Source organism: Bufo bufo, chromosome 3, assembly GCF_905171765.1.
Source record: "Bufo bufo chromosome 3, aBufBuf1.1, whole genome shotgun sequence".
Classification (NCBI taxonomy): Eukaryota; Metazoa; Chordata; class Amphibia; order Anura; family Bufonidae; genus Bufo; species Bufo bufo.
Window position 1 is genome coordinate 406,319,255 of NC_053391.1, and position 27,254 is coordinate 406,346,508.

A 27,254-nucleotide genomic window follows, 5' to 3' on the forward strand; every position below is an offset into this window, starting at 1 on the left:
ATGTGATCCTCACACAGTATATTCTGTAAATTATAACACAGTGAGAAAATGTGCTTATTTCAGATAATGTAATTCACAAAAAAACCTCAGCTCATTGAGGATATTAAATTGGGACATTTAGACAAATAAAACCCGAGAACATTCACAGTGAATGAGAAATGAGATGATGAGATGCCGTCCATGCGTTCCGAGCTGGCTCTGGTTGTGATGAGCTTAATGGAGGAGTGTTAGAAGATTTACATTCAAAATAAACTGTGCACACTGCTGGCTAGAATTAGATTTATGGAGAAAGATGTCCAGATGTAGTATGACTGAGTAGCATTGAGTGAGAGGTGTGCGTTTCAGCCCATGATATCCTCTATCTAGAACAATGTATGATGACCTGCACGAAGACCTGAAGCTTAATCACTTATGATGACAGAGGGTCAGATGCTACTGTGATAACATCACTCATATAATGTCTATATCCTGATTTCATCCACTATCCATATGCTCATTCCCTGCATATTAAGGTAACAGAGGAGGGTAACCATTTCTCTTTGCTCTAGAAAACCAATGGGGTTGAAATTGATATGAATGGATACAGAGTGCTTTCCCTGGTCACAACATCTGATAGCAGTCGATTCTTCCTCTACTATCAGACAACTTGATCAACGGATCGGGCAAGTTGAAATTCAACATGTCTAATCCATTTTTTCCCAACATCTGATGAAAGAACATTGGCTGTGCCTTTAATACACATTAACTGGTTGTCCAGACCCACTGATACCAGCGGCTCTGCCCAAAACTAACAGACAAAAAACCAGCTCCACAGTTTATCACAAGCGATTTGTAGAATCGGATGCACTAATGTCTTTTAGCCTAAACGAACACAGCAACCTCAAGCAAGGAAGGTAAGTTCAATCTATATTTCCAGCTATACTGCATATCATATTTCCACTTATAACGCTATACTGTTTGTTTCAGAAACATGTAGGAGAGTAAGCATTCATGTGGTGGTGGTGGTGGTGTTCTCTGGATTTTAATAGTTGCAAATAAAGAAAGAACTTTTATTCTGGGTGCTGGGTTACCTTCCTTGCTTGAGTTTGCCCAACCGTAGTCTAATGTGTATGCCAACCATAAATCATAAATTTAGGACCCTCTTATCCTTCTTGACTGAGCTGTTTCATTATACTATAAATTACTCCCTATAGATAAATGTTTCAGTTTTCAAACAGCATGGATCCAGCAGCAAAGAATTTTAATAAATTTGCTAATAAAGCTTTTGCAACATTGACCTACAATCTCCTTCATAATCTTTTTTTCAGCCATTCTCTTTTTAAATATTTGGGAAGAGATTACTGGGTTTTGGTTTATACTCCTTTCTAAATAGTTATATGTTGAAAAGGGCTGTCCGCTTTATTTATATTGATACCCTATCCTTACGATAGGTCATCGATATTGGACCCCTGATGATCAGCTGTTTGAAGAGAAGGCCATGTTTGTATGAGCACTACCTTCTCTTCACTGTTTACCTTCTCACCATCGCAACTGTAATGGTGAGCAGGTGTAATGACATCTCAGCATGCCATTAACTTTAATGGGATGGCTCCGTTTCCACTGCGGTTCCGACGGTGAGCAGGTAAACAATGATGTGAAGGAAACGCTAATATGAGAGCTGCCTTCTCTTCAAACAGCTGATCCGCGGGGCTGCCGGGAGTTGGACCCCGCTGATCTGACATTGATGACCTATCCTGAAGATAGGTCATCAATATAAAATAAAGCGGACAACCTCGGTAACCTTGTGGATATATTTAACTGAAAAATATGTATTCAAGTAGCCACCTAATGGAATATTCACTATAATGTTGGCACCGGTTGTTTGCTGTCTCATTATCTGATTAGCACTCATTCAAGAGCATGTGGTACCCATGAACAAAGGTCATGTATTGACATGTTTTGATGGTCCTTTTCTCCTTTGTTGGAGACTTCTTTGCTTCCATTTTTTTGTAGGGAGAAGACAAATTTCACACTGGAGACAAATTAAATTCTGTAGAACATTAACAGGATACTTTACAGCAAGGTCCTACAATCTGGCCAAATAGAACAAGTGTTTGTCTACTATTTATTGCATTGTCTGGAAAAAAGTGTTCTTTCCCGAGAATTGGCTGCTTCTTAGTGGACGTTAAGTCTCCACAGTATAAGGACAAGCAATGGCTACTGTTGTTGCTTATCCTAAAACAACTGGATTGTTTCTGGGCAGCAGAGTGCTGTTTGCACTGCAAGATCTGCTGCACAGAAATGATGATTGAGGTGTCAGCACAAAAGCTCATTTCACCCGGCGACCGTTCATCGGGTGATGTGCAGCAGATTATGAGGAACTTGCGTCTAAACACGGTATTACTATTCTATATGGTTTTCATTACACAGACAGGCCATATTGTCAGTAAGAACTTATGAAATGATATAACCAATGAAAGGGATAAACTGAAGCAGCTAGTAATAACAAGTTGGTTGGTCATCTGTTGAACATGCTGGGCTAAAGATCACCATAAAAGTAGGAATGCTTGTTTCTTCAACCGGTATCACTCCCAATCCCCTCGCACACATGCATGCTCATGTGTTCTCAGTAGGAAGAGGAGGAGGAAATTGCCGCCAAACTCCTCTGGCAGCAGCTTAACTTCCTGAGAGAAAACGATCAGAGAAACGTCGTGAAGACTCCCATACATGTTAGATAGTCACCTGGTCCCAGGTGTATGGTCAGTTTACGTTCTACATTAGAACCTGTGCCTTCCAGTGGGTGGGTTCCACCCTTACTAAGCTGAATAAATGACTGTGCTTGTGAGATCATTTTTAAGCCTTCTAAAATTAATAACCTCTGTGTAACTCAGCTGAGAGGAAAACCTCGGGCACAGGTGCTGTATAACCTTGGCACTGTAACCGGTGTAACCAGTGGCTGCTATGAGCTTTTGGATGTTAAAACAAAGGACTATAGATTTATTCATGCAGGAAACATCACAGGAGGGTGTGACAAACACGTGCACCAGGAATGCAAATATTAAAATGAAAAGGTTTTAGAATGGCGGGGACTCTCTGCGTTCTACTTAATCTCTGTAGGAATGTAACAACTCTCACATTTCTACCTCATGTAGCCTTGTAATTCTCTGGAGCGGTTATGTCATAATTACTACAAAAGAGAAACTGACAGGCTGAAACTAAGTCTGAGCCACTGCCGTGTAAAGGAGGATTCTGAGAAAACAAAGAAGAGCAGTTACCAGGAACGTGTGCTAGCACACTACAGTGCACTCACCCGATCCAGGTCAATACTTTCAGTGTAACCCTTTCAGCTGAGCAAATACATTTTATTAGTGTCTAAGAATGTGCCTTAACTCGCTGGGCAAATATTTTAAAAATATGACTTATAAGGGGGTATTACCGGTATTGGAGAAGATTTGTAAAGTTGACTTGAATAGGAGTAAACAGCTCACATTCACATTCTCTGTGCTCACCACTCACACAAAAGAAGCCATTCAGAGGTGTAACCTGAATCTCCTGGGGCCCAATGCATAATCTGTGACAGGGTCCCATCTACCGAGTGCCATTTATAGTACTGGTATCTCCTTATGTGGCAGAGGGACCTATGGGCTCCCTGAGGCACCAAGACCTGGATGCACCTGATACCTCGGCACTCCCTATAGCTATGCCTATCCTAGAACTAGCTGACCTTTATACATGTGATACTAGCTTTATCTAATAATTACTTTTCCTTGGCTACATTCATACCTGTCCAGCCAAAAGCTGATATTTATGCTGGATAGCTACCGGATTCCCTTTGGACCTGGTGGTATCCAGCTATGCTGGATACGGTAACTCCGATAGTCTCTTCCTCTGCAGGAACAGACTCCTATATTACCTTTAGTGCAGATTTGAACCTACGCTTATAATTACATTTTAGATTACTTAATGTTTGACACTGTATCTATCGACAGGTACACAAGTGAAAAGGAAGTCTTGGACAAAATTGTTACACATTCTGAAGGGTACCCATAGGTTTCAATGGACCAAAATATACCATTGACAGATACATGCAACAGTCTGCACAAAACAGATGCATGCATTTTTTGAAAATAGCCAAGTATATGATTCTTTTTTCTTGGGGAAAAAAACGGCCATACTTCAAAAATAAAAGAAAAAAGTGTTTCAAGGATTACTATGGTTTTAACAGATATGGTCTTGCAGCTGATTACCTCATGTACATCTTCCCCCTTTTTTTTATTTGCACCTATTTTTACCATGTACGTCAGGGATGGCCAACCTGCGGCTCTCCAGCTGCCAGCTGTTTCAAAACTACAACTCCCAGCATGCCCAGATTGCCTTCAGCTATCAACCTACAGCAGGGCATGGTGGGAGTTGCAGTTTTACAACAGCTGGTGAGTCCCAGGTTGGCCATCCCTGATGAACGTAAATCACTCTGGTTTCCATCCTGTATGTAGTACTTCCTGTTGCTGTATCCAACCAAACCCATGATGCCCTTCTCCTTTTACTGCCACTCCTCCTAACAACACTAGTTTATAGCTCTTCCCACCCAGCGAGCTACATAGACACTCCCCTATCCCTAACTCTGTATGGACATAACATTAAAGGAAATAAGAAAGCGCTGCACGGACATGGTCATGTGACCACAGCCTTTAATGGAAGATAGGAGCTATAAAGGTAAAAGAAATACATTACATACAGCTACCTCCATAAATTATCATTTTATAGGATTTTGATGCAAACCAGAAAACCCCCGTAAAGTCTGGTATCCTGATTATTCAAGCTACAGTTAGTGCACTACGCTGAAAACAGCAGCAATCAAATGGGGATGTCTAAAACTCCTACACTGTTAAAACTTTAATTTGTTCACATTTTTAAGACCACAGCCTCCACATTAATTAGTGTAATTGGAGCATATGACCTTTCAGTACAGCTTGGAACCAAAGACAAAATCAGTACATTCCTTCATGACAGTATTTCGATAACGTAATATAAACCATATGTCGGCACGACGCATGGGGCGGTTATAAAGAAGACTATGCTACAGTGACTATTTCGTTCCTGGCCAATGTGATACAAGATGAGTAGTGTGCTTTTACCATTGCACAGTTCAGTCAATTCATACGCTACCTGTTTAGAGATGAAGGAACTTGAGAAGGTGACTGCCGACCAGAAGAATATCCCACAGCTCAGGATCACTTTTCTGTTGAAGCGGTCTCCTAAGTAACCAAATATAGGAGCTGCCACCATGAAGCTACAGATGAAAACTGCCAAAGAAAAGTTAAGCGTTAGTGATTGATAATTATTGCTCGTACTGAATACATAACCATAGTTACTGAAGGAGTCAACAAAAAACACCAACGCATGTAAAGGTTCAGGGTCGCTACAGTGACAAATGGTTGTTTTTGTTGTAGATAAAGTAGAAGAGTCTTAATCTTTAGAAATAACATCATGTTGACATACAACCAAAAATGAACTCACATAAAATATCACATATTAAATACATAAAAATTGCCTCGTGAGTCAGCTGAATCTCCTGTAAATTACTTGCTACCTCTCCACAATACAGTAAATTAATAGATGACATGGCATACAGATGTAGCAAATATTAACTGGACGCTTAAAGGGGTTGTCCTATTTAGTTAGATCTCCCCAAAGCCCCTAAATGCAATAAAATAAAATAAAGATCTTATTCACCACTTAATCCCCTGCCGTTTTCTGCATTAGCGCCCAGGTGGTCAGCTTCTGGGTGTGTTTACACAACTGCAGCAGCGACACAGCCCTAGAGCCCATGTCACTGCTGCAGCCAATCGGACTCGCCGCCACAAATTTTCATGTGGCAAATCTGCAGGGTTGCAAAGTTAATGAGATTTTGGTGGCTTCGGATTTGAGACCTGTATGTGGAGTTATGCTGTGGATCACTTCGGCTTTCAACCATTGCAAAGGAGAGAGTAAAATCCACAGCCATTTCCATGGCAAAAATGCATATAATTCATGTGGTTTTTGTCACATTTATTGCAGCAGATCTTTTCTGCAGCATTTTACGTCCTGCCTAAAGGTTGAACACGCTGGTCCAACCGTCCCCGACGATATGTAGGTTTGCATTGTTTTAACACTGTGGTGTTCCTGAATGTAAAGCAGCTGTCCACGGAAAATAAGGCAGACAACTGAAACTGTGCATGCCCAGAAAAATGATGGCCCTGCAGCACATAATTAAGATTGTTACTGTCTAGACGAAATATACATCTTATTACAGAATAGGGAATGCAGGTGGTTTCAGGACAGGGAAGGTAAAGGTAAATCCTGGGCTACTCCTTGGCAAATTCATGTTATTAGAGAGGAGTATATTTAGAATTCATAGACCCCATAATAAAACCACGGATGCGATCTACAGCTTGCTGACTGTAAAACTAATTGTAATAATAATAATAAAAAACTGTCATTGTGAGCTCCCTCAACCTCTGGACCTTTTACGAGCTACTATGGATGTGGTAATAGAATTTCACATTTCAGTAGGTTCTTTAGGACTGAAAAATTGCATAAATAGGGGTGAATAAACCACCTTAAGGATTTGAATTGCAAGGTGTGCTGGAGTTCTTTAGTGTTTTATGCTATGAACCTGAATCATGGTTCCTGCCATAGCTAGTGTATTTGGATGTGTTTCTTATAAATATATATATAAATAAATATATATATATATATATATATATATATATATATACACACACACACACACACACACACACTAGTTACATTGGTAAGTAGCTTCACTATGTTCTTTGATCCTTATAGGGGAAATCAACCAAGATGTTGATATTAAATGCAGTCTACAGCATGCCTCCCAACTTTTTGGATGGTTAAAGAGGGACACTGATAGTTCATTGTTCCTTTGTATCTATGTCAATAGTTTTCTTTTACACAATAGTGCAAAAATGATCTGAATATACAAATGTCTAAAAATCCAAATAGCATCAAATAATGAAGCAATATACAAGGCGGGCTGTAATATACAGATAGGAATGAAACAAATGCCTTCTGGATCAATATTCTAAATGTAATAATGCAAAGCTAGACTTCAGATCAAAAAGAGGGACTTTTAAGGAGCAAAGAGGGACTTGGGTCAAAAGTAGGGACTGACCCTCCAAAGGAGGGACACATGGGAGGTCTGGTATACTGTTCCATTTAAGGTGACTGTATTGTTTCTGCCCCGTAAGTGTTATTTACTGGAAATTTCGTAAGTTCTTTAACAAGTTCTATGCCTTCTTGATTATTATCTCAATTTTTCCAGCCTGAATAATAGCAATAAGTCTACTGAAAACTCAAAAAGCAAGTAAAACTGCCTGTAATGAAGATGTTTTACGCGTTAACAGGTTGTCTGCTGCCGATCAAGGCCCTGTGTTGACTATAAGCAGTACACTTCAGATTTCAGCGCCCAAAGACACAACATAAAGGAAAGAGATGCACTGGATTTACAGAACAGCTTATGTAACTAAGCAGTTCAGAGATAGTAAGGAAGAAATCTACTCCATAGGGGGGAAAAGTACACCGTTCTTTGTTTTGACAGCCCACACTCTGAAACTGTGATAATATTTTTACCATCTACAGAAATGAAGTTCACCAGCGCTGTCTACGTGCTTACATAACATAAGAGCATATATAATTATGTGCTCGAGGAGTAAATGCTAATACGTGATAACAACTGTCTTAGGCTATTTTCGTCTTAGGTCTATAACTGACAGTTTTATAATGCCTGTTTGGACCTGTTGTATGAGCAGGGATCACAAAGTTAGGAAAGTTGCATGTGGTTTCATTGAGCCTAATATATAGATCATGCACCAAATTCTCACATTTTAATGCGACCATCTCTTGTCAATTTTCTTTTTTGTCCATTTTTTAAATAACAGAAAAACTGTCAGCAAAGGTATACTATGTATAAATGCGAGCGAAGGCTAGATTTGTGGAAAGGTCAATGGAGGTCTAGGACTAATGATGGTATACCTGCCTGTTGGTTATAACAAGGTTTGTAATTGCGGGTGCAGCTGTTGTGTGGTCGTACCCCAATTACAGAGAACCTTAAAGTATTAGCTTAGGTTTACATCTGTGGCCAGGGCCGGACTGGCTCACCAGAGCATCCTCTAGAGCAGGGTTCCTCAACTCCAGTCCTCGGGACCCACCTACCGGTCATGTTTTCAGGATTTACTTAGTATTGAGCAGGTGATATAATTGGTGTCAGTGCATCAGGACTTACCACAAGTATTCATTCTGTGGGATATTCTCAAATCATGACCGAGAGCTGGGCCCTGAGGACTGGAGTTGAGAAACACTGCTGTAGTGGCCTAAGGCTCTAATACCATAGTGGGCCGCAAATACCCAGGCAAAAGAAAAGATTTAGCTGCCTTTGGAGCCAATAACTTCCCACTATGGCCTATTTATTCAATTTAAAACCAGTTAAACTTTATTGATGATATTGGGGATGATATTGCAGATAAAAAAAAGGTCAGAAAACAGACTTTAACGTTACGTCTTGTGCACATGGATGTATACGAGACTCACGGTACAAGAATCCTGATCACGTCATCCATAGCATGCTATGGGCCCATAATGGACCTCCGTATGTTTGAGAAGCAATCAGGGATCACAGCATCACATGTCTCATTACAGAGGTGTTCTACCCTAGAGGCATTTTTGTAGGCGAGAGGCGGGTGTACAAGATGTCAGTCTACAGAATACCTCTAGGCCTGTAATATGGTCTGTGCACACAGCATTGCTGAAGAAGGTAAATACCATGTGAAGGCATTTAGACGATTCTTTCCTGAATAGAGGCATCTGAAGCCTTGTCTCAACATTCAGCCAGGATGATATGATTTTAAGCTTTACAACTTCTCAAGTTCTCTCTATAAATATATTGGGATTTGGCTAACTTGATTCTAATTCCGCTTCGCTGTATCAAGTCTATCTCAATGAAAGTCTGACAGGATATTCTTAAAAGAAGTTCCAATTACTGCACCTCTCCAAGGTAATCAAGAGATAGCTATCTAATCTTGTAACCAAAGTCTGGAACACTCTACACAAAGCTTAACACCGGCTGGGAAGAATTTTCATGAAGCCTCAGAGGTCAAAGGCAAATTGGGACTTCTACCAAGGCAAACAGCTTGAAAGATTAATGTATATTTCAACAGTTTGCATGCCACAAATACACTCAGCACTCATGGACAAGTGATGGATGTGTTAGCTCTTCTCATTAATTCTCAAAGCAAAGCAGCAACGATTAACAGTGCTCCTATCTGGAATAGGAACAGACAGAAACCCAATTTTGTGGCTATCAGATGTGGGCTATGTATAAGTAAGACAAGTTAATGGGTTGAAATTCATACAAATACTTAATAACCGGTATTATTTATTCTGGGATTACATCCTCTAATGCTGCAAAGTTGAAAATCAATTATTTTAATAGTTGGGATTATGTAGGAGGAATTTTCAATAGGCCATCAATGATTCCTTTATTGCACAGATTGGTCTAATATGAGGAGGTCAATTATTCTGATCATGGTAAAGCTGTCTGTTGACACAACCGGTAGCAAGTCAGATTTGCTACAATGACAGAGATCATCATCAGTTGAAAGTGATGGCTTCTGGTCAATTATTGCTATATGAAGTCAGAATGAATCAAATCTCAAGTAAAATCCCAGAAAGGAAATCCACCCTCATACATACAGTGATCCGGTCTCTCTAAAAAACATACCAGTCCTGTTTTACCAGAAGAGAATTGTCCTTAGCCTGATGAACATCTATTGTACTTTGAATGAATGTACTCTCTGTGCAGTACACTGTGACAATAGGCTATTTACAAGGGCACACCAGCTATAGCACGGCTATATTATTTCAAGGTACACTTCTCAGAGATGTCGAATTTTCATTAGAAAATATTGTCTTCTAAATAATCCAACACAAGAACATTCCATAGGATAAGAATAATTAGTGATAAAATTATATCTAAATTTTATAACAAATAGGGTGAGCAGGTGATAGGTAACAGGTAATAAATAGCCTGGGGTCAGTCACCAATCGCTCCACATGTTAACACATTAGATCTACCCTGCTACTTATAGGATGAAAGCTCGAGTGGGCAGGGTTCAGCTTATATTGTATTTGATATATAATTTATTGTATTGTATATTATATGTATATGCATTTATTACATAAACACATTCAAACGTAACATGAACTGATAAGAGGCTTGATTTTGCCGACCCTAAAAAATAACTCCAAGGGCTCGTTCACATGGCATTTTTTTGTATGCATATTCCATGCCAAAAACTGTGCGGAATCCACAAGGAAATCACCTTCCATTTTTGTCATCATCAGTTCGGACTACAGTTCACCCAGTTGCGGTTTATTTCAGTGCAGATTTCCAGACCGTGGCAAGAAAGAACATGTGCTTTCTTGGTGCAGCTTCCGTGTGGATACTGCCAGAAGCCGTGGGTCCACTTACGGACAAGCTCCACTGAATTTGGCTAAAGCGGTGAATGGATCTGCCACATTCAAATTCCAAAAATATGTGTGGATTCAATGATTTTATCCAAATGGAAATCCACGCACAAAAAAAGTGGAGTGCGAACATGCCCTAATTCTTCCTTTTTTTTTTTTGTGTGCTTTTGTGTTCTAAAAAATGCCATGCATGCTATTTTTCAGGTCCTGTAGAGGAGCCTACTGGAAAAACTTTGAAAAAAAGGCATGCATAAAAATGTTAAAAATGCTCAAACACAATGAAAAAATGCACCCACCACAAAAAAAGGACTTTAAGGTAAAATCAGGGAGCATTAAAAAATGGGGAAAAGGGTTGTGAAAAACATCACCCTAAATATGACCAACAGCCTATGCTAACCCCGGTAAGTCAATATTCACATATCATATATCCTGCCACTTATAGTATTGATGACAAGGCCAATTATTCTGCAGCTAATATCCAGGTAAAGCTGCTGAATCAGAGCTTGGGTGTGTCCGAGGATACATATCAGACAAAGAAATATTGCCTGTGAACTTTGTGAACTTATTGCTCTCTGAAGCTCAGTTCTTTCTACACATATTCCCCAGACACACCGAGGATATCCTGAAAGGATGCCCTGACCAGCTGAGTCAGCAGCATATAATGGCTACAATGGGGATTGCTGGGAGCACACACAACAATTCCCTGCACACACATCTAATCCTGACATACTCTACATGAAAGGAAAAATCTACTGCTCCATTGAGATTATTATGCACTGGAAAAAAACAAATGCTGGGAAGTGAAGAAAGGATAAAAATAAAACAATCAAATGCTGTGGAAGACAATTATTTCTGGGGAGTCCCAATTTTAGGGCTTTGAGATCAATAAGAACTATGACCAAGCTGATCAGATAGAGTACTGCCATGCTAAGGAGGAAAAGACTTGCTGTCACACCCTCGTCTTCTGCTGATGGCCCCTAATCTACTAGATACAATGCTGCAGACTAATGATAGCTATGCTGGGATGTCACACCCATTGTGAGAACTTCAACAGTGCCCAAACAGTTGGAAAGTATGTTAATGGGCAATGCCAGACATAGTAGGGGTTAATTATTGTCGATAAGAACATACTGTCCATGGAAACCCTTTGGGAAGTGAAATTTGGGACGTTTAAAAAGCTAATAATAACATGATCTTTGAATGACATGATCTTGTTGGCTATGACTGAACTAATCTGCATCATATTTAAGATGCTTGAAATTGGTACGGCCTGAACTGTTACCGGATGAGGCCATTTCATATGCAGGTTGTCACAAAGATAAATACACTCCTATGGTGTGACAGGCCTTTACATAGTGTTCAGAACTGCAGGAAATTCTACTTAAAATAGATGTCCGATCAATTGCTTATCACCAAAATGCGTTTTGCGCAGGATTTTTTTTTTTACAGGCACAAATTAACGCTTGCCCTTAATTTTTTGGGCACCTGTGTTATTGCTGCAGTTTTTTAGTGTTGTGTACACCAGTCTTAAAGGGAACCTGTGATCCACCTTATGCTGACTGTACTGAGGGCAGTATAAAGTACTGACAGAAATGCTGATATCAGCGGTGTGTCACACATGAGCTAAAAGTAAGTGGTTGCTGAGAACCAGCATCACAATCATTGCAGACCGGGCCTGGAAAAGAGTCACATCTACCTGAGGTTATTATAATCTCCTGCTCTCCCGCCCATCTGCTGATGATTGTCAGTTCTCTCCTGAAAGGGAGAAAACTAGGTAGAAGCCTGTCAGTCATCAGCAGGTGGGCAGGAGAGCAGGACTTCATGAGTAACCAGGACTCTTCTCAGGTGGATGTGACTCTTTTCCAGGCCCGGTCTGCAATGATTGTGATGCTGGTTCTCAGCAACCACTTACTTTTAGCTAATGCGTGACACAGCGCTGAAATCAGCATTTCTGTCACTAATTTATACTGCCCTCAGTACGGTCAGCATAAAGTTGATGACAGGTTCCCTTTAATTTGCCCTATGCTTGCTAGACACTGCCAGAATTATTACGAGGTGCATCCCGTGTGCCAGAATTAAAATCTACTTAATGTTTGAAATGACTGGCTGTACAAGTAGCAATCCAACTCCTACAGCAGAACTAACTAGTAGCCCCTAATAAATATGCAAATAGTCTCGTATAAAATATAGCAAAAATGTTTCTTAGTATTAGAAATACATACACATAGGTGAAAACATGGGGGGAACAAGGACCGTAGGACCTCTCCACCACAAAACCCCTCTGTGTAGTGTGAAGACCATTGAAAAACGGGAACCAATGCCCAATATCAAGAATGCATAGTAACAGGTCTGCACAGCAGGGCATAGATTCATTACATTTCATTAGATTCATTACAAGAGGACATTGTTTTAAATTAGAGGGGCAAAGGTTTAAAAGTAATATAAGGAAGTATTACTTTACTGAGAGAGTAGTGGATGCATGGAATAGCCTTCCTGCAGAAGTGGTATCTGCAAATACAGTGAAGGAGTTTAAGCATGCATGGGATAGGCATAAGGCCATCCTTCATATAAGATAGGGCCGGGGGCTATCCATAGTATTTAGTATATTAGGCAGACTAGATGGGCCAAATGGTTCTTATCTGCCGACACATTCTATGTTTCTATGTTTCTATCAGTACACCGAGAGCCTTGGGTCATCTGTCCGATATGGGTAATCTATTTATGTTGTTAGAGCTGCCAGTGCCATTATAATGTTATGCAGTTTGTGTACCTATGCCCTGCTGTGCAGACCTGTTACTATGCATTCTTGATATTGGGCATTGGTTCCGTTTTTAAATGGTCTTCACACTATGCAGGATTGTAGGATATTTTTGCTTACAAGTATAGCATTTTTTCCAATTATGTTTACACTTTGTATTTAACCAGGCTGCATATATATATATATATGTATTGTTTGCTGGCACCATTTATTGTATATTCCTTGGGCCTGTGACGTGTAGTTGCTCCTGGGTGGTCTCTACTACCAGGGGTTTTGTGGTGGAGAGGTCCTGAGGTCCTACGGGCCTTTCCCCCCCCCCCACTGTTTTCACCTATGTGTATGTATTTCTAATACTAAGAAACATTTTTGCTATATTTTATACGAGACTATTTGCATATTTATTAGGGGCTACTAGTTCGTTCTGTTGTAGGAGTTGGATTATGTTTAAAGGGAACCTGTCACTGGGATTTTGGGTATAGAGCTGAGGACATGGGTTGCTAGATGGCCGCTAGCACATCCGCAATACCCAGTCCCCATAGCTCTGTGTGCTTTTATTGTGTAAAAAAAAACGATTTGATACATATGCAAATTAACCTGAGATGAGTCCTGTCCCTGACTCATCTCACATACAGGACTCATCTCAGGTTAATTTGCATATGTATCAAATCGGTTTTTATACACAATGAAAGCACAAAGAGCTATGGGGACTGGGTATTGTGGATGTGCTAGCGGCCATCTAGCAACCCATGTCCTCAGCTCTATACACAAAATCCCGGTGACAGGTTCCCTTTAATGCTATCTGAGGTATTGGTTGGTTCTAACTGTCTACAAGTAGCAATACCTGAAAACTATTTTCTAATATGAAAAGAAGGAATCTAATATACCTCCAAGTATATTTCAGCAGCCATAGTGTGTGTGGGCAGCCGATTGGACCAGGATCACATTTTGTTTTATATTTTTTATTACAATCGTTATTGTGATATATTGATATACCCATTATATTATTTGTGATATATTTAACAATAGTTGGGGGGTATAATAGATTCCTTACTACATTAAAACAATTGTTTTCAGGCATTGCTGTTTATAGAGCCAGTCATTTCAAACATTTTTGAGGTCATTTATCAAACTGGTGTAAAGTAGAACTGGCTTAGTTGCCCATAGCAACCAACCACATTCCACCTTTCATTTGTGTTCGACAGCTACTCATGGGCAGCTCATAGTAGTGCAAGCATAATGGGGGACATTTATCAAAACTGGTGGAAAGTAGAACTGGCTTAGTTGCCCATAGCAGCCAATCAGATTCCACCTTACATTTTCCAAAGGAACTGTCAAAAATTAAAGGTGGATTCTGATTGGTTGCTATGGTCAACTAAGCCAGTTCTACTTTGCACCAGTTTGATAAATAACCCCCTATATTTTGGTTTGACTGTTTGTGGGTATATAGTAGACTGTGCTCTCATAACAATTGTCTCAACTGTGAGACAACCAGATTTATCTGAATTGGCTGGAGTAGATTTCTGGTGTAATTTGTGCCAGTTTTCAGGCGCACTTGTTGATAAATGAGTTGGGCCCCCTGCGGCTTACCTCCTCCCACGCCCACTTTTTGTTGACTTTGGAGCTCCTAATAAACTTCTCACTGTTGTTTGCAATAGCATATTCTATCTCTATATAAAGTATACCATGATGTGACCCGTGACAGTGGGCACTACAAGGATTTGTACCAACTTACATTCCTGCCAACATCCGCTGCCATTGTATAGACTTAAACAGGACTAAACATGAAGCTCATATCATCATAATCTCATACACTAAATTAGTATCTTTCATCCTATACAGTTCAAAGACAGGACCACCCTACATTCAGAAGGGCTAGAATTGCCACATGACAAAACCACACATTCACATTCAAGGTTAAAGAGACCTACAATAAAGGGAGTTACAGTATTTCCCAGACTGCATTCATCCTTAGTAAACGTCAACCGTTCCTGTAGACCTTTTCAGACCTTACAGGTTATACAAGTTTTACTGCTTGTCATTTCAGATCAGTGAGTGCTTGTCGTGGTGCTGAAGACATTCACATTTCTGCTGTCCCAGGTGCTGATTTCTCCCTAAGCCTCAGAGACTTGGAAAATTTTCATATAATCTCTCATCTGCACCAATATATTGCTTGCTTGGCTTTAAAGGGATTCTGTCACCTCGTATAACACAAATTCAGATTTTAAACCAGTCATGCTCCACAGCTTACCTTGAATCGGCTGTGCTGTTTTTTATTGTAATCCGTCCAGCAGTTTTGCAGAAAAACGACTTTTATAAAACCCTGAAGGTGCCCAGAGGGGCGTTATGTTCCCCTTTGTGTGCCCAGTAACGCCCCTCTTACAGTGCCCAAAACGCCTTCCTCCAGAATCCCTAACCGCCCACAGCGTCTCATCCCTCTCCTCCCCCTCCCTGACGGCCGGCTGCGCCAGTGCGATTTGCTGGAGACTGAGGGCAGGAGCTTCATCGTCGTCGCTGGGCATGCGCCGAGCCCAGTGACGTCCGATGCTCGCGCGAGACTTCGCTCGGCCGTCAGGGAGGGGGAGGAGAGGGATGAGACGCTGTGGGCGGTTAGGGATTCTGGAGGAAGGCGTTTTGGGCACTGTAAGATGGGCGTTACTGGGCACACAAAGGGGAACATAACGCCCCTCTGGGCACCTTCAGGGTTTTATAAAAGTCGTTTTTCTGAAAAACTGCTGGACGGATTACAATAAAAAACAGCACAGCCGATTCAAGGTAAGCTGTGGAGCATGACTGGTTTAAAATCTGAATTTGTGTTATACGAGGTGACAGAATCCCTTTAAGGCTACTTAAACACTCGCGTTTTGGGCGGATCCATCATGGATCTGCAAAAACTGATCCGTTACAATAATACAACCGCATGCATCCGTCATGAAGAGATCCGTTTGTATTATCTGTAACATAGCCAAGACGGATCCGTCATGAACTCCATTGAAAGTCAATGGGAGACAGATCCGTTTTCTATTGTGCCAGATTGTGTCAGAGAAAACGTTTGGCTCAGTTTGCAAGCAGCGTTTTGGTGTCCGCCTCCAGAGCGGAATGGAGACGGAACTGAGGCAAACTGATGCCTTCTGAGCGGATCCTTTTCCATTCAGAATGCATTAAGGGCAAAACTGATCCGTTTTGGACCGCCCTGAAAGGATCTCACAAACGGAAAGCCAAAACGCCAGTGTGAAAGTAGACTTAGTGGCCAGTGTGAAAGTAGCCTAAGACAGACATTTTACTCCAGAAAATACACTGAGATCGGGAAATATCCATCCCAATATCCCAGATAGTTAGGTGCACCATAAATTCACCCATCAATCTATACAAGCACCTTCTAATTTTCCATCTAGTCTGTCTGGTAAAGAGCTCATGCATGCAGTAATATCCCAGCCAATAGACTGACGGACATATAATGGTTTTCTATTACTGAACCCTTAAGAGTCCACTATTGGGCATACTGGGAAAATTTTTTTGCTTAAACACTCTATTCACATAATCATTTTTAATCAAAGAAAATAAGTTATTCCAATTTGGCAGTTTTCCATATATAAATGTTTATCTTGGTTCTTCGTTGCTTGGTTGAAATTTCTACCATTAGGGAACATAAAGAACCATCACAGAAATGACATATGGTATATAATATAGAAGAAGATAACATCCCTATATTTAAAGGGAGCCTATCTGCAGTTTTGAGACCTCAAAGCTGACAGCACTCGTTAGATGATGAGGAGAGTGAAGTGTCCCAGGCTCTCTGCAATGAATGCTTCCTGGCCTCCCTTGTGCATGGCCGTTCTAGTGGCCCATGGCATTGAAAATAAAGGGGGCCACCTCCAGGGCACTTTTGGTAGCTGAGTCGGGAAGAGGAAAACATTGATATCTCAGTAATGCAAACTGCAACCTCAATGTATGTCTGCACCACTCTCCCCATCACCTATAGAGTTCTGTCAGCAGTTTTGAGGGCTCAAAACTGCTGACAGACTCCATTTAAAGGGAATCTGTCACCAGTGAGTCTCCATTCCTGAGTTATGATACTTTCTCTTAATATGCAAATTAGGCCTTTGGTGCAATGAACGCATCACCATTGCTCTTTTTGCAACCAAGCTCCACCCCTTCTGTGGCCAGATTCTCCCTTGTTGCTTTGGAACTACCTGGCCCTGTCAATGAAAGCAGCCAGGGTGCAACAAGAGCAATGGTGATGTCCTCATTGCACCAAAGCCTTAATCTGCATTTTAAGAAAAAGTATAATAACTCAGCAATGGAGCCTCGAATCAACAAAAGCAAAACACTGTTTTAATCGGGTGAACGACAACCATATGTCTATGCAAACAGATCGCTGGTGACAGATTCCATTTATTACTATAATACTTAATTTCAATCATTTTCACGTGTCCTTTCTAATATATATCATCCAGTGATATGTATATCTAATAAAGTGGGATGCTTATCTGAAGGCAGAGACCTGAACAAGCGCCATGCTTTGATATTCACTGTAGGGAAGTGCACATAAATACAATCGGAAAGGTATATTAAATGTGAAGGGGCTGACATGTTGCGTGCAAGCAAATGCTTTTAATGATGAATCATTTGGACAGCTTTTATTTAAAGCGGTAACCTTTCACATTTCTTCTTCCACTGCTACTGATCATATTGCCAAGAACTTCACGACTCCTTGAAAGTGGAAGGCTCTCCACGGTGAGCTTAATTGAGGTGTCAAGAAAACATCTAAATGTAACGCTCCAGCCAATAATCAGGTGAGGACAATTTACTAGCGCCATCATACAATCCTGTTCTTACTGCAAATACATATCAACCTAAGAAGCCACAGTGGATGCGTGGTGGAAAATCGAAGCTGAATACGTAATATGTATGCGAATGAGAGCATGAGTGACAGGAGACACACAAGAGGTTTTAATAATCTTGTAAGCTACATCACATCTTGTCAGCTTCCATCATACGTGAGATCCTATGGGCATTGTACGCATAGGCAGGAAATAACGTAACCCAAATATAGCAACAAATGATGCAAAAAGCACTTAATGAGGAGCGAATAATGCACAGAAGCTGCATAATATAGGGAGATGGATAATTGTTTGTGACTGATTACAACGTCAAGGTGACCCACCATGACCCCAGCCCCTACAATGTTTCCAGGAGGGCGTTTACATCCTGTGACGGGTTACATGCGAACAATGAATGGGAGTAGAATAGACAAGTTGCCGTGGGCAGTCACATATACAATAGTAATTCTAAGAGCTGTGAGTTATCGTGATATATATTTGTACAGAAAATCATCCAGTAGATTACTACTAATGGAAGTAGGTTTCTTAAGCTTACAGACAGTGAGATGTATGTCATGACTGTTCGCCACATTCTGCATGTTGACTGAGAGGAGGTAACATGTCAGCAGATGTTTTTTCTTGGCAGGAACTGAAGCTGAATGGATCAAGCCAATCAGACCAAGACTCCCTTGAGCTCTTGGACTATAATTAAGATGTGAGAGCTGCCACAGTGATTTGGGCATTTTCGCCACTCCTCGGATGTGCATGCATACATCGTAAAACTCATCCGCGCAGCTGGCAGCACTGAGGTCACATCCTTTGGATATGTTGGGGCTGATTGCAGACACTGTACAATATGAGTTCAAGCTGGAGGAAAGATGTACTAAACATATCAATGTCACTGACATTTAATGATGCCAATGAATGTAAATGTCAAAAGTAAAAGTACACCAGTGAATTTTTGCATAGTCTTGGTAATGGTGCAGACCCGGAAATAAAAGGTGATTGTGATAAAATAAAAAAAAGTCATACTTACCACTTTTTTCCTGTGCCGCTTCCAGCAGGATGCTCGAGTCCGAGAGTGCTGATGTCATCTTCCTGGCTGCAGTGGTGAAATCCCCTGCATACCGTGCAGCCAATCACTGGCCTCAGCAGTATATGGCACATCAGAACTGAGGCCAGTGATTGGCCGCAGTGATGACACTGTGTGTACAGGATGTTACCGCTGCAGCCAGGAAAACAAACACCAGGGGGAAGACCACGGCATGTTGCAGGAAGTGGCAGGGGAGAAAAATTGTAAGGCTTATTTTACATGTGTGGCTCTGCTCTTTGGCAGGCTGTTCTGACATACAATGGCAGGAATCGGACGGACAATAACCATTGCGTGCAATCGTTTTTATCCAGCTGGATCTCCGCCGGAATCCATTATAATTAATGGGGCTGACAGGCATTCCGGTAACATTAGGAGAACTCTGGCAGGCTGCTGAAAAGCTGTGCCGTAAATGTGAAACTAGCCTAAGTATGACTTCTTTTATTATTTTATCACCCTCAAGGTTGGTCTTGCGGTTTCTATTTAACTATTATAACTCCTTCAAGGACTTTGTTAGAAACATGGCGAGACAGAAATCACTGTATGGCTTAATTCATATCTGCATTCTGTTGCAGATTCCATCAGAATTGGATCAAACAGGTCCATCTGTCGCCACTGGTGTCCATCAAGTCTCAGATCCGTCTCTGACTTATATTCCATTTTTTGTGTTCCTATGATGGAATGGAAATATGGGCTGTCCAACATAGATGTGAAAAAACCAAGAAACCACATATACATTTATGTAGTATGTGTATGGAGAAAGAGACCCCCTGATCATTCAGCCCAATGCAATATTAGTATTCTGTATAAAGACGTCTGAAAATTCATTCTACAATCTTTTCTTTTACCGCACAGTGACATATCTTACATTACACACTGTTGCGGTCATTTTTTGTAATACAGTATACCAATGACTTTCAAAAGCAATTTGTAAGACAAATACTGACTATCAAATCATCTAAAGCCTGAAATCTTGACATGTTATAGTAAGAGAAGTTAGAAGGAATATAAATGTAAAATCATTGGGCTTTCACCTTATTTTTTACGACTACCAATAAAAAGTATATACGGTATTTCAAAATATCTCAGATATCAGACAGTGCATTAAATGAACTTTTTAAAGTCCATGTGAGATTCTAGGAAAAGATTCAGTATAACTTGTAGCCTGTTCATAGAAATCTCTGCTCTTTTTGAGCTCAATAACCCAGGTGGGGGGTCCTATCAGTGACCTACAGCTATCTATGTACAGTATACAGATTTATATAGGGAAGGCTACCAGTCAATGATAGGGCCGCCCATGAAGGCTACTGAGCTCAGAAAGAGCCGAGATTTTAATGAACAAATTATAAGTTACATCCCAATCTGCTCAGCTCCTCCTGCTCTATAACATGCTGCCAGAAGACTGCCCTGCATTTTCATGGTGACAGGTTTCCTTTAAGCATCTGTTCTCGTATATGAGTCTCACAGTTATTAAGGTATTTTAAATACCAATAAGTTATTATTAAATTAGTCAAATGGTCAGGGGTTTGGCAATATACAGCAAGTGCTGATCATTAAGCTACTGCCAAGTCTCCAAGGACCTGAAACTGTGCTCTTAGGCCTCAGTTCAATATTCTGCAAATCATGGATTCTCTGAAAATCTTCTCCTCCACATAAACACACTTAAGAGCACTATGTTACTGATTCAATGAAAAAAAATATTATTTAGGTGAGAACACATCTGTTTATATGCCACAGACCTGGCCTCCTGAAAGCCTACTTATGCCTTCCTTTGCAGATATGATATATTATTCATAAAGCATACACATTGTCTAATGTTGGCCACAGGTGGCCTTCAAGGGCAATTTCATGAACTTCAATTCACTGATCACCAATACACTTCTTAATGTAATATCATATGCATTTATTTCATAAAGGGCTCTGGTTTCCTTAAAGCTGGGCCGAGATATTCATTATAGGAGGAATGGGAATAGTTATGAGGCATGGACTACTATGCCCTGTATTCAAGACAGTGCCATGAGAGGCAAGGAGCACACGTGATAGCATAAAATAAATACTATATATTAAAATGAATGTTTACACTTACTATGAAATAATATAAAACTAGAATTTTGGTTGGGGCTGTTGAACCAAATTCTGGGTATTCTGGTTGTTTCAAATTATCCACTATCCACAGGATAGTGGATAACTATTAGATCAGTGGGGGTTTTACCACTGGGACCCCCACCAATCACGAAAACGGGGGACCAGTACCTCCTGCAGCCCCCGAAATTAACGCTGTACTCAGCTATCTGCGGAACTCCCATAGAAATGAATGGAAAGGCTGCTCCGTTCATTTCAGGGGGGCTGCAGGAGGTATGGGGCCCCTGTGTTCGTGATAAGTCGGGTTCCCAGTGGTAGGACCACCACCGATTAAATAGTTATCCCCTGTCCTGTGGATATGGGATAACTTGAAACAACCGGAATACCACTTTAAAGAGCATAGAGTGTGTAAATGGAGAAGTATAAACCACAATATAACAAAAAAACTATTTTAAGAATTGGAGATTTGGGGGGTCATTTATTATTAGATATATGCCAATTTTTGGTGTATGATTGTCGCAGATTCGGTCACAAAGGAGATTTGCGGTCGAATCGGCCACTTTTCCCTGCTAATGCCAGGTCTAAAAAAGGAGGCGTGGCGTGGGCAGGAGAGGAGGAGGGAAGGCTGGCCCATCCTATTTATCATTTTCTATGCCCGTTTCTACGCCATTTTCTACTCCAGCAAGGAGGCTGCCATAGATTTAGGCCGGCGGTGGAGGTGCCTAAGTTATGTAGAGGCCGGCACAAGGGGGCGTTTTAGACGCTGGTCTTAATAAATTACCCCATTTATTCATACATTTAAAGGGTTTTCTGGGACTACTATATTGATAACCTATCCTCAGGCTGAACTGGATGGACGTATATCTTTTTTTCAGCCTTACAAACTATGTTACTATGTGATATCTGGTTGGTGGGGGTCCGACACCCAGCAGCACCCCTGCGATTCAGCTGTTTAAAGAGGCTGTGGTGCTCCAGTGCTGTGGCCTCCTCAAAGCGCCTTATATTGTATGGTGGCTGTGCTTAGTATTGCAGCTCAGCCCCGTTCTCTTGATTGAGACTGAGCTGCACATAGGAACATTGGAGTCTGGAAAACTCTCTTTAATACCACTAGCCATACTGATCTCCAGGGCGGACACATTATCACTATGTTATGTCTTCAATAACCATGCCTTTTAGACAGAATCTCCCAGGAGAGTCATTCAAATAAGGGTCAGCAAAGTCACATATTGCAACACTGATTAAAATAAATGTCCCTGGGCTGTAAAGCTCACTAACCAACCAGTATATGAAACAGTTAAAACATGATATAGTCCTCATAGATGTGCATATTACAAATTATTCTTAGTGTGTACAGTATAATGCATTTTCTAGTAGTCAGAACCCTCCAGATGTGTTATTTCTGCAACATGGAACCTCAGTGGCAGCCGCACATTCAGGTCCCTTGAGGCTACAGAAGGTGCTGCCTGTTTAGTCTTTTCCTTCTGTTTGGGCTAAAGTAGCTCAAGCTGAAGGGAAAAAAAGAAATGATTAACTCTATATCTGCCCTTGCAGTAGCGATCCTTGCTTTATTTGAAAGCATGTTCCCCGCACTTCTGGAGTCTTAGTAAAACATTGTAATTAATAAATGTGGTTTAAAGGGTTGTTCCATTAAGGCAGTGCTTCTCAATTATTTTCTGTCATGCCCCCCCTAGGAAGAAGAAAACATTTCGCGCCCCCTGCGCGACTGTAAATAGTATCATTTGTCTATAAAATTGTTATAAGTACACCTCTGCATAACACGGTATCCTTATTAACGTATAAGAAAATGAAAAAAAGAAAGAAATGTGGATCGGACACACACTTATGGGGGGATCTGTGGATGACGGACACTTATGGGGAGATCTGTGGATGATGGACACTCATGGGGGGATCTGTGGATGATGGACACTTATGGGGGGATCTGTGGATGACGGACACTTATGGGGGGGATCTGTGGATGACGGACACTTATGGGGGGATCTGTGGATGACGGACACTTATGGGGGGGATCTGTGGATGATGGACACTTATGGGGGGATCTGTGGATGACGGACACTTATGGGGGGGATCTGTGGATGACGGACACTTATGGGGGGATCTGTGGATGACGGACACTTATGGGGGGATCTGTGGATGACGGACACTTATGGGGGGGATCTGTGGCTGGCACTGTTACAGGGGGATCTGTGGCTGGCACTGTTATATATGTGCCATCCACAGACCCCCCACCCCATAACAGTGCCATCCACAGTGCCCCCCCCCCAGCCCATAACAGTGCCATCCACAGACCCTCACCCCTTAACTGTGCCATCCACAGATTCCGTGTGCCCGCCGCCGTTTAAAGTTATTAAACATGCCCCCCTCACTCCTAATAGTATCGTATATCCGAATTTCTCCTGTATAATGCCGTCAGGCGGGCCGGGCGGCCGGCGCGTCCCTCAGTGATGTCACTTGTCTGCGCCGCCTGCTTCATTCATAAAGCAGGCGGCGCAGGCACGTGACATCACTGAGGGACGCGCCGGCCGCCCGGCCTGCCTGCCGGCATTATACAGAAGAAATTCGCACACCCCAAAGTCCTAAGACAAGGATAGGCATTTCTACAATGGATCCGCAAAAAAAACAAATGCCATATGGAACGTCATCCGTTTTTTTTTGCGGATCCGCAATTTGCGGACCTCAAAACACATACGGTCGTGTGAATGTAGCCTAAGACAACTTGTCCCCTATCCAAAGGATATTGGCTATGTGTCTGTTTGGAAGGGGTCTTACCGCTGGGGACCCACTGATCACGAGAGCGGGGGCCTTGTGCTCCCCCATTTGAATGGAGCGGAATTCACGCATTCAGCTTTATGGGGTTGCCGGAGATAGCTGTGCGCTCGTACTCAGCTATCTAAGGAGGTCCGACAGAGTTGAAAAGCATGTGTGGACAGAAGTCTCAGTGATTAGACACTTAGCCAATACCCTATCTCGTACTCAGCTATGTCAGAAGGTCCCATAGAGATAAAACACGTGAGTGGACAGAGCATTCAGCGATCAGACACTTATCCAATATCATATAGGTTTGAGGATAAATTGTCTGAAATGGACAACCCCTTTAAAGGGAACCTGTCATCAATGTGATGCTGACCTCACTGAGGGCAGTATAAACTAGTGACAGAAATGCTGATATCAGCCGTGTGTCACTTATGAGCTAAAAGTAAGTGGTTGCTGAGAACAAGCATCATAATGATTGCAGCCCAGGCCTTGAAAAGAGTCAAATCTACCTGAGAAGAGTCCTGGTTATTATAATCTCCTGCTCTCTCACCCACGTGCTGATGATTGTCAGTTCTCTCCTAGAGAGAAAGGGAGAAAACTAGGTAGAAGACTGTCAGTCATCAGCAGGTGGGCAGGAGAGCAGGAATTCATGAATAACCAGGACTCTTCTCAGGTGGCCGTGACTCTTTTCCATGCCTGGTCTGCAATGATTGTGATGTTGGTTCTCGGCAACCACTTACTTTTAACTTATAAATGACAGACCGCTGAAATCAACTCACCTGTCTACATTACCATATATTCTGTCTAAAAGGCATGGTTATGGAATATGGTAGTTGGGGGCCTGTAACACATTTGGCATAAAACATTGCCTAATGCATGGACCTACAATGTATACAGTATATAAGTACTTTGAAATTGGACACTTACCAGTTGGTAATAAACCTGCACCACTGTCCTTGACTCCAAAGTGTTGCTGAATGTCCAGTAGAACCCCTATAAGGAGACAACAGACAATAAAGGTGACTTATGCTATTAAACTTTGTGAATTACAAAAAAAATATTTTTATTTTTATTTTTTGTAAAATTAAGGAATAAATTCATCATGATTAATCCCAAATATCACCCCCACCCCCCAACCTGTCACCGGGATTTTGTGTATAGAGCTGAGGACATGGGTTGCTAGATGGCAACCCATGTCCTCAGCTCTATACACAAAATCCCCATGACAGGTTCCCTTTAAACCATAATTATAAAACCAAACTTGTAGTTGCTAAACAGTCAAGATAATAGGTAAAGACGTATTTCAAAAGAAATTCCATGGGCTAAATAGAGAAGACATGGTAAAAAGCGAGGAAGTGAAAGCTCGTGATTACAGCGTGTTCAGCTCTGGCAGTGGCCCATTTCCCCAGGACAAGTGCACATTTGCTTTGTAAATTGTTCAATATTTGGGTCATTCCAGCCTCAACAAAAATGGCAATAAGATTTTGCTATTCTCCTTAAGTGGTTCTGTACCTTCAGTTTACTACTTTCTACTACAAGACTCTATAGAAGATGCATTAAGCAGACCTTATGCTGTATGACCACATTGACCTATATCAATAATGAATGGGGGGGATGTCGGAGTGTCATTTCAAATGATATCTCTAAAAAACTAAAAGATCTGTATACATCTGCAAATTACAGGATGATGACGTCTTTCTTGGACATGATGCACCTTCTGCCTAGCTAAGATAGTGTTCTGTGTCCTATCACTGTGAAACTTTTTGGATTGAGCCCTTCCTGTAACACTTGCAGTGTTTGCTCATTTACGATAAGGAAATATTGGGGCAGCACATTGTCCACCCTTGATTTGCTTCACAAACAGATTATCATTCCCAGTTAAGTTGTGCAAGAAACCATCTGGCGGCAAGGATGGCAGGAGAACAGAGCATCCACGTTGTACTACTACAGTAGTTTTTCTTGACTATATTTTTAGTAGACCTTTTGGGTATGTTGCCACCATTGTAACTTGGTCACTATAAGCGATATGCAGCTTTATACAGTAGAAGAATGGAGGCTGGTGTATCGATGCATTTGCAAGCCGATTTGCAGTTTGCTGTGCTAATAAAGCTTGGCGATCATTTCTGTGGGAATTGTGGCCATACCGGTTGCCATCCAACAACCTTAAAAAAACAGATATAACAAGTTCTTAAATGTTGTATTCCTCAATATAAATTCTAACCAAAGAAGACACTATGGGACTGATTTTAAAAGCACATAAAGGGACAACTGACCAGTAACACAGGCTAATGCCGTGAACACAGTAAAGTCAGGTCATAATTTCACATAATGCTGTCTTTCTCTTCTTTTATATCTGTTGTTTTATTTCCCCTTCATAGAACTAGTATATTTTCTATATTATCGCAGTACCATGCTCTACCTCACCACCGGCACCAAACAAAATGCATTTTCCACATAAAATCCCATGAGGCATCCAGGTGTTCATGCAAGAGGCATGAAATCATGATGAAACTGGTACTACATGTATGCAGCTCTTCCCTTTCTCTGTATGCTTCCCATAGTGACACACAATGTAGCTGTCACCCTGATCTCATTTTTCTTACATCCTTTGAATAAAGCGCTCTTCATTGTTGAATGCTAATTTCTTTTTCATATGAGGTCTGTTTTATTCTAAGGATCTCTTTTTCAGTTGGTGACTCATATTAAACCTGTTTCGTCTCTAGAGGAAAATAAGATTTTAGCATTGTGTGACTGGATCTCGCCATCTCTCCATCTGAGGCCGTAAAATGATATTGCATTTCAACAAATTCAATGATCGTGACCACAGAATGCTATTTTTGTGTCACAACGGGCAAGAAGTTATGAACACACAAAGATTTAACTTTACGTTCCTGCTTGATTTTATGTCAACATGCCATAAATAATGCCAATATTTCAACACCATTATAGCCTCAAGATGACAGCCTATGGCATCACTTAGTGATCTGAGGTCAGCGCTAATGATTTTCATCATCCCATAGACAAGTTCTTCTAGGGCAGTGCACAGGCCATGGCTGCCCTCCACCTCTGGTCTCCTGGGAGTATACTATGTTCCTAGTACCAGTTGGCTGATGATATTTTCATGACATGTCATGACATCTTACAGCATTTTGGTAAACATTAAGTAATGTACTAAGCAATAGAAATAGCAAGACATTTTTAAATTGGTATCCAAGAACAGCTTATGTTG

General features: G+C 41.2%; 1 protein-coding gene across 5 annotated transcripts in view; it reads right to left on the bottom strand.

Moving 5' to 3' along the window:
• SPNS2 (sphingolipid transporter 2) overlaps nucleotides 1-27,254 on the bottom strand; it is a 141,615-nt gene that overhangs the window by 59,522 nt on the left and 54,839 nt on the right. For all 5 annotated transcript variants that reach the window (XR_005777630.1, XR_005777629.1, XM_040424843.1 and 2 more), the window contains 2 exons: nucleotides 24,953-25,018; nucleotides 5,146-5,282 (listed from right to left, as the gene is read on the bottom strand). Coding sequence is in view for 3 of the 5 variants with exons in the window: in XM_040424843.1 (XP_040280777.1) it covers nucleotides 5,146-5,282; nucleotides 24,953-25,018 (203 nt within the window). In the remaining 2 variants the exon portion in view is untranslated. The remainder of the gene's footprint in view (nucleotides 1-5,145; nucleotides 5,283-24,952; nucleotides 25,019-27,254) is intronic.